The 13,515-nt window shown below is 37.8% G+C and overlaps 1 protein-coding gene across 6 annotated transcripts in view; it reads right to left on the bottom strand.

Annotated features, from left to right (window-relative positions):
• Window positions 1–396: 396 nt before the first annotated feature.
• Window positions 397–13,515, bottom strand: part of frmpd2 (FERM and PDZ domain containing 2) — a 30,972-nt gene continuing 17,853 nt past the window's right edge. For 3 of the 6 annotated variants that reach the window (XM_062056132.1, XM_062056135.1, XM_062056134.1), the window contains exons 25-30: window positions 13,129–13,321; window positions 8,099–8,313; window positions 6,258–6,324; window positions 6,052–6,185; window positions 5,616–5,694; window positions 3,103–3,927 (exon numbers count right to left, since the gene is read on the bottom strand). In XM_062056132.1, coding sequence (XP_061912116.1) covers window positions 6,148–6,185; window positions 6,258–6,324; window positions 8,099–8,313; window positions 13,129–13,321 — 513 coding nt within the window. In that variant the 3' untranslated portion in view covers window positions 3,103–3,927; window positions 5,616–5,694; window positions 6,052–6,147. Of the gene's footprint in view, window positions 407–3,096; window positions 3,928–5,615; window positions 5,695–6,051; window positions 6,186–6,257; window positions 6,325–8,098; window positions 8,314–9,313; window positions 9,399–13,128; window positions 13,322–13,515 lie in introns of those variants that run through there. The other 3 variants (XM_062056133.1, XM_062056137.1, XM_062056136.1) reach the window with 3 other exon arrangements.

Raw genomic sequence — 13,515 nt, 5'->3', positions numbered from 1 at the left:
TTTAGCATTACAAAAATCAACCTAATCCAGCCCTTGGGTTGGGAGTCTGAAAAATAAAATTCTTGCTGACATCAATTTAGGGACTACGCTGGAGCAGACAGACATGGATCTTGATTTAGTATGTGTGTTAACATTCCTTGGTCAAGTTATTTGGTTGTAATATCCAGTATCAGTACATCTATTTTTTATACTGCTGGTTCTCGTTAGTGTTGCGAATGAGCTGGAGCCTAACCCGTCTGGACTGTACTGGTCGCAACCGCCGGTCAATTTCAGGATTCTTGTATTTTTTAATGGCTTTCCAAAGCAAGTTATGGCTCACTCTGTGCTGGTTTGTTAAAAAGATGTACTATTTCCATAAATGGCACTGGTTTTAGTTTCTGTAGGTTTTGGTGTTTTGTTCAGTACATGTTAGGATTTGATTACTGGCAAGTTCAACAGAACACATTCAACACACATATGTCACAGTGTTTGACGTAGGCACACACTAAAACTGTGCCCAGCTCTATTTTATTATAGTCATTGACATTAAAAAAAAAAAAAAAGTTGGAAAATTACCTCAGGAAGACCCTGACTCTGTTTTTCCTTTTTTTCTTCATACTGTTCAATGTTCTGCGATGAGGTGGCGACTTCTGCCCGAGTGCAGCTGGGATAGGCTCCAGGCCCTCCCAAACCTGTTGATTCTGTGCTGCGATCAGGGGCTTAGCGCCAAATTCTGGGCCCCCATACACAAGACACCTAAAAGGCCCCCAATGACGCCTCAAACAAGCAAATTATTGCTTTTTTAAAACACACGTAAAATAGGATTTTTCCAACAACTCACGTTTCAATTTGGATTTTTGTGGTGACGATTCTTGATTCAAACCATTATAAACGGTATAAAAATGTTTCAAGTTACAAAAAAGTTACATAGCTCCTCTTGGCTGCTGACGTATGCATGCATGGAGTAGACGCCGTGATGGCCTAAAAAAACCGTCTTTTTAAAAATTGAAAATTTAAAGAAATCAAAAATATACATTTTTTAATAAAACATTTTTAAAGTTACAAATTAATTCAGAATCATGATAAACAAGAATTGTGATTTACGTGTAAATCAATTTTTTAGCACCCCTGTTATTTAAGTTTTTGACTTTTTAAAATTTGGTTTAACATATGTAGAACTTATATCTAAATACGCCTCTAAATAATTGGATTTTGTTTGGAAAAAAAAGTACAAAAAAGCAACAAATTATATATACTGTAAAGTGGTCAGAATATTAACTTAAATTATAATATATCCTGTCATGATTTACTTAAATATAAATGATTGCACAGCTGTCAAAGGTTCCTTTACTTCAGTATAAAGTAGATATTATCTGATACACATAGGATTATCCTCAGTGGATAATACAAATCATAATAACACATAATTTTTATTATCAGTGCATCTCCTGGGAGTCAAGTCTCCCCTAGAGAAACCTCTGTTCCTAACATTTACCGAGGGTCCTTGAACGCACCACAGTCATGTGCAATATGAAATGCAAAATATAGAAATATATTTATTTTATTTCAGCTTTCTTCTATCTATCTCTCCATCCTTTTTCAAAATGTTGGTGCATGCTTAAAGGCCTACTGAAATGAGATTTTCTTATTTAAACGGGGATAGCAGATCCATTCTATGTGTCATACTTGATCATTTCGCGATATTGCCATAATTTTGCTGAAAGGATTTAGTAGAGAACATCGACGATAAAGTTCGCAACTTTTGGTCGCTGATAAAGAAGCCTTGCCCGTACCGGAAGTAGCGTGACGTCACAGGTTGTGGAGCGCCTCACATCTGCACATTGTTTACAATCATGACCACCAGCAGCGAGAGCGATTCGGACCGAGAAAGCGACGATTACCCCATTAATTTGAGCGAGGATGAAAGATTTGTGGATGAGGGAAGTGAGAGTGAAGGATTAGAGGGCAGTGGAAGCGATTCGGATAGGGAAGATGCTGTGAGAGGCGGGTGGTACCTGATATTCAGCTGGGATTGACTAAAACAGTAAATAAACACAAGACATATATATACTCTATTAGCCACAACACAACCAGGCTTATATTTAATATGCCACAAATTAACGCATAACAAACACCTCCCCCCTCCCGTCCATATAACCCGCCAATACAAATCAAACACCCGCACATCACACTCAATCCCACAGCCCAAAGTACCGTTCACCTCCGCAAAGTTCATACAGCACATATATTTCCCCAAAGTTACGTACGTGACATGCACATAGCGGCACGCACATACGGGCAAGCGATCAAATGTTTGGAAGCCACAGCTGCGTACTCACGGTAGCGTGTATTCAACTCTAAGTCCTCCTGGTAAGAGTCTCTGTTGTCCCAGTTCTCCACAGGCCAATGTGTATCCAACTCAAAGTCCTCCGGGTAAGAGTCTATGTTGTCCCAGTTCTCCACAGGCCAATGGTAAAGCTTGACTGTCATCGTTCGGGTATGTAAACAATGAAACACCGGCTACGATGTAGCCGCTACGTGTTTGTGTTGCTGCAGCCGGCCGCTAATACACCGCTTCCCTCCTACAGCTTTCTTCTTTGCTGTCTTAATTGTTCATTAAACAAATTGCAAAAGATTCACCAACACAGATGTCCAGAATACTGTGGAATTTTGCGATGAAAACAGACGACTTAATAGCTGGCCACAATGCTGTCCCAAAATGTCCGCTACAATCCGTGACGTCACGCGCAAACGTCATCATACCGAGACGTTTTCAGCAGAATATTTCGCAGGAAATTTAAAATTGCACTTTACTAATCTAACCCGGCCGTATTGGCATGTGTTGCAATGTTAAGATTTCATCATTGATGTATAAACTATCAGACTGCGTGGTCGGTAGTAGTGGGTTTCAGTAGGCCTTTAAAGGTCAGCTTTGATGACGTTATGACGTCTGTGTTGACTGTTCCAAGTTAGGTTTACTGCTATCCAGGTGGAACAAACTACTTTACATTTTTGATAGGGAGCTGCAGGCAGTCTTAGACATTCTTAATCTTTTGGATTCTGGTGTAGTATTGTTTGGATTTCTATTTTCTATCTTTGCATTGAGTAAAATTGCAAAAAGCAACAAATATTCATGTCAAGATTGTATTTATTTTTTGTCACGGCTGCCCTACACCAAGTTAAGTGTGATTACTAGCAACCGATATAAAGCCTTGTGGTTTGACTGGAGGTAACAATCATCATATTTCATTATTAGGTTACTCACCCCGACCCCCTCAATTGGACAGAACTTGAGACATAAGTGAAGTGACAAGGAAGAACATCTATCCATACTCCATCAATCCTTTGTCAGTCGTCGCCGCGTGCAGTGACCTTAGCAGAGGCCGCAGAGGTCAAGACCGCGCTGTCCATTTTCTGTTTCTCTGCTCATGAATAAACAGAGGCCAGTGTTTGGGTGTGCATGTCCTTCAGGGCGATTACACACACACACACACACACACACGCATGCACGCACACACACACACACACACACACACACACATACATACACACACACACACACACACACACACGCACACACACAGCCTTGGGCCGTCTCCGCTGGCATAATTAGAAACATTTGGGATCATTTGCAAAGGGAGCACAAGTTCTGATGGGATCCAGATGCACTACTGGGTTTCACCGAAATACATGGACCCTCATTCAAGGAACTATTAGTGGCTCCTCTTCACCCAGGGAAGTGTGTGCTAGTGTCTCTTTTGTCCTTGATATTTAACCAAAGTTTCTTTTAGTCATCCACACTGAGGTCAGACTCATTTTAGGCACTTTTATTTCGGCGAGTAAATTGTTGCGTCCTCAAACAAAACCTGCGAACAGGTGTTTAATGTCATGATAAATACACACACGCTGTCCGATATAGTTTGGTCCTCTTGTGTGTATTCTGGTTTCCTGTGAAAATAAATAACATGAGTTGTATTAGTGCTTGTGGCTCCTCAAGGTGAAACTGAAACAGCACAAAGTTGCCTTTTACCATCACAACTCTGCCACCTTGTGGCTTACAGAGGAGTTACAACTATTGGAATATTTATTTTTGAATGAAGATGTTAAGGGACAAGCGGTAGAAAATGGATGGATGGATGGATGTTTTAAATACAGCTACCAAACCCATATTCCATAGGCAAAAATCTCACTCGCCACGTCTTTTATGTGGTCCATCACTTTATTCAATGTTGCCCGCCACGCCATTTTATGTGGTCTCTGCATAACTTTATGTGGCCCGCCTGTTCATTTTCTGTGGTGCTCCTCGTCATTTTACGTAGTTCGCTGCATTATCTTATAATACCTGCCACATTATTTTAAAGTAAAAGTACCACTGATAGTAACACTCACACACTAGGTATGGTGAAATTACTCTCTGCGTTTGACCCATCCCCTTGTTCCACCCCTTGGGAGGTGAAGGGAGCAGTGAGCAGCAGAGGTGGCCGTACTCTGGAATAATTTTGGTGATTTAACCCCCAATTCCAACCCTCGATTTGGTATGACTCGGCCGCATACTTGCCAACCCTCCTGATTTTCCCGGGAGACTCACGAATTTCAGTGCCCCTCCCGAAAATCTCCCGGGGAAACCATTCTCCTGAATATCTCCCGATTTCCACCCGGACAACAATATTGGGGGCGTGCCTTAAAGGCACTGCCTTTAGCGTTCTCCACAACCTGTCGTCACGTCCGCTTTTCCTCCATACAAACAGCGTGCCGGCCCAGTCACATAATATATGCGGCTTTTACACACACATAAGTGAATGCAAGGCATACTTGGTCAACAGCCATACAGGTCACACTGAGGGTGACCGTATAAACAACTTTAACACTGTTACAAATATGCGCCACACTGTGAACCCACACCAAACAAGAATGACGAACACATTTCAGGAGAACATCCGCACCGTAACACAACAGAACAAATACCCAGAACCCCTTGCAGCACTAACTCTTCCGGGACGCTACAATATACACCCCCGCTACCACCAAACCCCGCCACCCCTTCCTTGTACTTTGTAAACACTTTAAGTTTGAAGAGTTTCTTGAAGTGGATCATATTAGTACATTGTTTGATTGCTTTACTTAATCCATTCCATAATTTAATTCCACATACTGATATACTGAAGGTCTTAAGTGTTGTACGTGCATACAAATGTTTTAAATTAAAATTTTCTCTAAGATTATATTTCTCCTCTTTTTTTGAGAATAATTGTTGTATATTCTTGGGTAGCAGGTTATAGTTTGCTTTGTGTATAATTTTTGCTGTTTGCAAATTCACTTTGTCGTGGAATTTCGGTATTTTTGATTCAATAAATAAAGGGTTTGTATGTTCTCTAAATCCAACATTATGTATTAATCTAACTGATCTTTTTTGTAACACCATTAATGAATGAAGTTTACTTTTGTAGTTAGTTATGGAATGTAGGTCACATGCTCGGAGCAGAGAGAGGGCGGGATATAATATTGGCAGGACGTTCAAGTTAGCGTCCTCAAAGCATACGCATAACTGTGGCAAACAATCACTTTAATTATGATTCCTAATGTTAAACCCCACAAATTCCACACAAGGATTGAGCAAGGATGTATTGTACATTTACCTGAATTCTTCTTTCCACAAACCCGCCAATAGTTGTATGTCTGCAGCAGTCACAGGTTCATCTTAGTTTGTTTAGTACACTGGTAAAACACAGATGCAAAAATACCTAAATTAATTGAACAAAACCTTACATGCCTACATGTTTAAAAATATAGCCAAGGCTTCTGTGGTTTATCCGCTATACAGTGCTCAATACCGGGGTGGAGCGGAATATACATCAGGTCAGGAAAAAACACAGAGGCTATTTCATCCCTACAAGCCTGTTTCGCAGGTTTCCCTGCTCGTCAGGGGATTTTATTGTATTATTTTTGTTTAGAAATATTTATTTGTTATTGGGAAATCAGTGTAGGCCTCAATCAAAAAAAACTAAACCTTCTTTTAATCCCTTAATGCCCTGAACTCCAGCTGTTTGGTTATCATGTGGACACGTCACTGACCTGCTGTCATTCAGCAGACGGGTCTTTGTATCCCTGTTAGCATGCCATGTGTTGCCAGGAAGCAAAGCCCTGCCTCCGAATGTCGTCTTGTATTGCTCATGTTCCTGTGAGCTGATGGATGGAGGGAAGGGTCCCTGGAGAAAACACAATGTGTAAAAATACAGCAAGACTATGTCCAAGTTTGTCAGGAAATGGGTGAGTGTTACCTGGTGAAGGCCGACATAACGTCAGCCGGACCTCAGGTTGGGAAGTTTTGAACAGCTTTAGCACATTCTGGAGGACAAAAATAGAAAGAGTACATTATTTGGCAAAATAATAGTATGTTTGGTGCCTCCCCTACTAGTGATTGGGTACTTTTTACATTTGAACCAAAACGGTACCAATTCCCGGTACCTGGGTATCGGACAGTACACAACAGTACCAAGTTTCGGTAGTTTGTGTGTATGTTCATCTGTTAATGAATGTTAATTTGTGTAAAAATAAAAGGCCATTTTTTCCCAATAATCCCTGAGTTCACAATGACAACTGTGCTGTCCAATTGTTGTATCTTGTTTTCTTACACTTCTGAGTCTCATTTGCAAGTATGCATTCATTTAATTTTGTTCTTGGTGTGCTGCCATAGTCAGGAAGTAGTCTTTGCCATCACGTTGAAGGTGCCAGTCTTGTCTTTAGATGAGCCCTAAAAATTGTTTAAACTCTAAGGCAGGGGTCCCCATACTTTTTGACTCGCGGGCCGCATTGGGTTAAAACAATTTGACAGAGGGCCGGGCTGTTTATATATATATATATATATTCCTCGCGCACTAATTGACTGAAAGAGTGCGCACTTGCCGCTGATGAGGTCACGTTATTGATGGGAAAAGGCATTTTTAGACAATATGATTTGCCTGAGCGGCTAAGAGACACCGAGAGTAACAAGCAGTAGAAAATTGATTAGAAAGGACATATTTAAAAAAAAAATAATTAAAACAAAAATATATATATATTTTTTTTAACTTGGTACTTTCCGCCAGCCAGATTTTAAAGAAAATGAACAACATTAAAAAATGCGAGCGCACACTAAAATGCTTCAACTGAAATAGTTTTAATCAGCCCCATAAGTCATCCAGCAGACAACAAACTATAAAAGGAAATTGCTGAATATACGATATGGCCATTCATAATGTTGACACACACACGTAGGACGCGGGATTGTCGTCCGTCTTTGCATCCTGCAGCCGTGTGTGGAACTGTCAGTTTGCACTTTTAACACGTGCTAAATAAAACCCTAAATAGTGCTGGCAAAACAGTGATAAGTGTTAATAAATCACATTGTGCATGCTAAATAATAATTATTGCATTTTCTCCTCCCAGTATTGTGGGTGTTTTGATGATCAGCATACATTTTGGATATTAATGAAGACAGAGACGCAAAATGGATTGCACGCCTAATTTTGCTCACTTTGCACACGTTTAGTAGATCAGCTTTGCGTGTGCCATCAGGTTTGCACGTGTTTTAGCACAGGCAAACCTTTAATAAATCAGGCCCTAAGTGCTGTACTTCTTACACACAAACTGTTTGATCGCAACATGCATTTTAGTTAAGTTTTGATTGCCAAATTTGTAGGTGTTGAAATCGTTACGTAAAATCGCCAATGCTAATTGATAGCATGTACATGGCGTTTGCAATGGTAATTAGCATCGAACTCGCTTGAAAAGTGGATGCAGCCTTACTTTTAGGCACTTTCTATCAGGCATGCTAGCTTTGTTGACATGGAAAATAGCAACATGAACTCGAGACAAAAAAACACCTGTTTGCCCATTAAGTGCTTGAGTTTGCAACCGGAACTCACTGACGTCAAGTGCAAGAAAGGTATCGACAATCGATACCATTTGATTACGTGAATCAGTAATTCCTTTGTACTGAATTCGGTTGGTATCAATAAAAAAACTAATCATATATCCACCCCAAAAAAATTGAATTTCAGATTTTTTCACCTGATAGTTGCTGAGACAAACCACCTGGATGATAACATCCGGGAGAGCTGTAATAGTCTAATCCACATACCGGATAAGACAAGTCTTTGAGCGACTGGCCGTCGATGGCCAAGAGTACATCTCCCTCATCGATCCTGCCACTCAACTGGGCCGGCTGGTCGGGGAAAAGCTGCTTTATCCGGATCAGACTGCCAAAGTCCGGAATGGGCGGGTCCAGCTCACACATAACGAAGCTAAAGCCCAGACCGTTGGCGCTCTTAGTCAAGGTCACTTCCTGTGTGTTGTCTGAAGAGAATGACAGACAGTTCTCATTCTTAGTGCGTCAAACTGAACAAGACTACAGATCCAATTAGGATATACAGTCGTGGTCAAAAGTTAACATACACTTGTAAATAACATACAGTCGTGGTCAAAAGTTTACATACACTTGTAAAGAACATAATCTCATGGCTGTCTTGAGTTTCCAATAATTTCTACAACTCTTATTTTTTTGTGATAGAGTGATTGGACCACATACTTTTTGGTCACAAAAAACATTCATGAAGTTTGGTTATTTTATGAATTTATTATGGGTCTACTGAAAATGTGACCAAATCTGCTGGGTCAAAAGTATACATACAGCAATGTTAATATTTGGTTACATGTCCCTTGGCAAGTTTCACTGCAATAAGGCGCTTTTGGTAGCCATCCACAAGCTTCTGGCAAGCTTCTGGTTGAATTTTTGACCACTCCTCTTGACAAAATTGGTGCAGTTCAGCTAAATGTGTTGGTTTTCTGACATGGACTTGTTTCTACAGCATTGTCAACACGTTTAAATCAGGACTTTGGCAAGGCCATTCTAAAACCTTAATTTTAGCCTGATTTAGCTATTCCTTTACAACGTTTGACCTGTGTTTGGGGTCATTGTCCTGTTAATACACTCAACTTCGCCCAAGACCCAACCTCCGGGCTGATGATTTTAGGTTGGCTTCACCTTTTCTCCTCCAAACATATTGCTGGGTATTGTGGCCAAACAGCTCAATTTTTGTTTCATCTGACATCACATGGACAAAGATAAGACCATCTGGAGGAAAGTTCTGTGGTCAGATGAAACACAAATTGAGCTGTTTGGCCACAATACCCAGCAATATGTTTGGAGGAGAAAAGGTGAGGCCTTTAATCCCAGGGACACCAGGCCTACCGTCAAGCATGGTGGTGTAGTATTATGCTGTATTACTACCATTTTGCTGCCAATGGAACTGGTGCTTTACAGAGAGTAAATGGGACAATGAAAAAGGAGGATTACCTCCAAATTCTTCAGGACAACCTAAAATCATCAGCCTGGAGGTTGGGTCTTGGGCACAGCTGGGTGTTCCAACAGGACAATGACCCTAAACACACGTTCAAAAGTGGTAAAGGAATGGCTAAATCAGGCTAGAATGAAGGTTTTAGAATGGCCTTCCCAAAGTCCTGACTTAAACGCAGTGTTGGGTTAGTTACTGAAAACCAGTAACTAGTTACAGTTACTAGTTACTTTATTTTAAAAGTAATTCAGTTACTAACTCAGTTACTTACACCAAAAAGTAATGCGTTACTGTGAAAAGTAACTATTTAGTTACTTTTTTTTTTCTTCTTTTTAAAAAAAAAAGTTCCCATTAATGCCCTTTTAGCCTTCATTTCAGTACTGTTATTGCACCGGAGAATACTACAATGTGTTGATCAACTTGACATGCATTTGCATCACTGAACTCTGCTAAGCAATGTGGTCTACATACAACACACAAAGACAAAGATATGTTTCAAAGGGCCAATTTATTTCAGGCCAGAACAAATTGACAAAACTATTTTAAATAGCTGCAACATAACATACATAAGTAACAAACAGCATATTAACAACTATGCTGTAAACCTGTCTTCACCTAAGGAAGGCACACGTGACATACACAAAGCCTAACCAGGCAGACTTGAATTGTTGTTTTGATCCAAGACACAACTTACATTTAACTAAAATGTTCTTTTCTTTGTGCTCGACAAAAGAAAAGAAGTGAGAATATCTCATACTTGCCAACCCTCCCGAATTTCAGTGCCTCTCCCCGGGACAACCATTCTCCCGAATTTCTCCCGATTTCCAGCCGGACTTAAGGCACGCCCCCTCCAGGTCCGTGCGGACCTGAGTGAGGACAGCCTGTCGTCACGTCCGCTTGGCCAACCAAAAAGTAACCACAGAACACTATTGTTCTGTGGTTACTTTTTGGTTGGTCAACGGTTTACGTTGTATTGCACAACGTAAACCGTTTATACACACAGAAACATGTTGAAGCATATACTACTTCAGGGTACACCTGATTTTGAGTAGATCACCAAAGGGTCAAATAATATGTAATGTAACCCTTTGTATTCTGTAACTGTTGGTCATATATTTCTCAATATTTTTTTCTGGGAAAAAAAGGAATTTGTATGTGTGTATTTTTATTTTATTTTAAAAATATATTTAAAATATAATACTGTACAATTATTATAATAATGGATTAGAAATGCATATTCAATTTTACTCTTTCTCCTAAACTAAGCCCAAATTTTACTTTCAGTATTTTTCAGAAAAAAGAAACAAGAGTTTATATATGTGTAGTTGTTTTTTTTAAAAATTTAAAAATCTAAAAAATTACTATATTTTTAATTTGCTAAACCCAACCAAGTTTTAACTTACAATATTTTCTCTGAAAAAGAAACTGTTTTTTATATGATGTATAAACCCAAATATAACTTTTAATATTTTCTTTGACAAAATACATAAAACATATGTAAATTATTATTACGAGTTGAGTGTCTCAAAGTGCTAGAGGAATTTAATCTTACTAACTTATTATTATATGCACATCTAATTATATTTTTAACAATATATATGTTTGTTAAACTAAACACAAATTTAACTTACACTATATCTCAGAAAGAGTTTTTATGTATGTAGTTATTTTTCCTTTTTAATAAGAAATGTAAAATAGTACTAATGCATACTTTATCCTACACTTTTGCTAAACTAAAACCAAATTTAACTTGCAATATTTTCTTTAAAAAATGAACTTTTTATGCATAGATGTTTTTTCATTTTAAAAACATATGTAAAACAATGCCATATCCATATTTAGTAATTTAGTTGTTTTGCTAAACTAATCCTAAACTTGACTTTTGATATGTTTTCAGAAAGAGAAAGAGTAGTATTGATATATGCAGTTGTTTTTTTGTTTTTTTTAAGGAAATATGCAGTACGTAACATTGTATTATATTTTTATTTTGCTAAACTCAAACCACATTTAACTTTCAATATTTTATCTGAAAAAGAAACAGTTTTTTTTGTGTAGTTTTTTTTAATAGAAATATATTTTAAATAATAATAATATATGTATATTTAATCCAACTTTGTTGTTAAACTCAACCCAAATTTAACTTTCAATATTTTGTCTTTGTTTGATTTAAAACAAATGTAAAATACTTAATCCATATTTAATTTAATTTTTTTTGCTAAACTAAACACACATTCATCTTTTAATATTTTTACTAAAAAACAGTGTTTTGCATGTATTTTTGATGTTAATGACATATAAAAATACTATATTCATATTTCGATCTACTTTTTTTGCTAAAATAAAACCAAATTTAACTTTAAACATTTACCGGTACACTTTTTTTGTAAGTGTAGTTGTTGTTTTGTTTTTTTATCTTAAAAACATGTAAAATATGACTAAAAGATTAAGATTAAGATTAAAGATTAAAGTACCAATGATTGTCACACACACACTAGATGTGGTGAAATTTGTCCTCTGCATTTGACCCATCCCCTTGGGGAGCAGTGGGCAGCAGCGGCGCCGCGCCCGGGAATCATTTTGGTGATTTAACCCCCAACTCCAACCCTTGATGCTGAGTGCCAACATATTTCATTCAACTTCTTGCTAAACGACGCCCAATAAGTTTCAATATTTTCTCTGGGGGAAAAAAATACATAATTTTTATGTGTGTAGTTGTTTTAGTTTTTAAAAATATATATAAAATAATACAATATGCAAATTTAATACTACTTTTTTTTTCTAAACTAAACCCAAATTCAACTTTCATTTTTTTTCTGAAAAAAAAAACAAAATTTTTCGTTTGTACTTGTTTTTGTTTTTTAAAACATATTTAAAATGATACTATTAGAATGGCGCTAAAAAGCGCTTAAAATGTTATCAATATCATTATTTGTATAATTACAATATTCATGTTTAATTCTACTTTTTTGCTAATACCAAATTTAAATGTCAGTCATTTATGTGTGCAGTGGTTTTTTGTTTTAAAAGCAAATGTAAAACAATACTATATGCATGTTCAATTCTACTTTTTTGCTAAACAAAACCCAAATTCAACTTTCAGTATTTTCCCTAAAAAGAAAGAGTTTCTTATGTGTGTAGTTGTTTTTGATATTCCAAACATATGTAAAATAAAATCATATGCACATTTAAAATAAGTGATGTGCATTCTGCATGATATTGTCCACCTGCAACAGGCTGAAATTAACTTTTGGGTAGAATCTGACACAATTTTCATTTTAAGTCCTGTCCCTATTTTAAATATAAATACATTTTAATATGAAAAAGTAACCACTACAATCCCATATCATGTATATCTTGATGTTTGAGTGAAGACGTACATACAATATTACAAAATTCAAAATAAAGAAATCATTACTTGTGTGTCCTTCCAGCTTTTGGAGACACAATAAAAACAAAGAATAAGAAAATCATTACTCAGTCAGTAAGTAGTTAACAGATTAATAACTAAATTGGCCTCAATTAACTGCAAATGTTATGTAATGTAATGTAATCTTCCCATGGTCCTGTATGGGAAGTTAGGTGGACAAGGAGGATGATAAGGGAGGGATAAGAAGAGGAAAGTCAGGGTCAGAAAGGAAGCTCAGGAGGGGGAAGTGTGTGAAAGTTCATCTTTGTGCAGTCACCCAGTTTACTACATAGAGAAAGTGACTTTCTTTAAGGCAGAATGTCGATCTGCATTTAGACCAGTTTTTTGGTAGATTGTTGTACAAGTGCTGTATCACTGTGAGTGTGTGCAAGACCTTTTAGGGATCCGTACCATCAGTGACAAAATTGTAGTTGCTGGGCTGCTCACAGAAAGCATGTGAAGGGTTGTTGATAGACGAGAAGCTGTTGATCCTCTGCTGCCTGGTATCAATGTTGTGAGTGGACACACTGCTGGTGTCAGTGTAGGCACCCAGAGACCCCCTGGGGAACGTCATGGGCCCCCTCTCCACAACCAAAGTCACCACCTGCGTGATGGAAGAGGATGGTTTCAGTCCTCTAATCCAGGGGTTCTCAAACTTTGTTCACCAAGTACCACCTTAGAAAACCCGTGGCTCTCCGAGTACCACCATAATCACCAACATTAAAATACAGTAGCGTAGTAGGCCCAAGTATTAATTGAAATCAAGGCAGACGTTTTTTTTAACAAGTATAACTATTA

Source organism: Entelurus aequoreus, linkage group LG08 (assembly GCF_033978785.1).
Source record: "Entelurus aequoreus isolate RoL-2023_Sb linkage group LG08, RoL_Eaeq_v1.1, whole genome shotgun sequence".
NCBI lineage: Eukaryota > Metazoa > Chordata > Actinopteri > Syngnathiformes > Syngnathidae > Entelurus > Entelurus aequoreus.
This window is presented reverse-complemented; position numbering and strand designations above follow the sequence as displayed.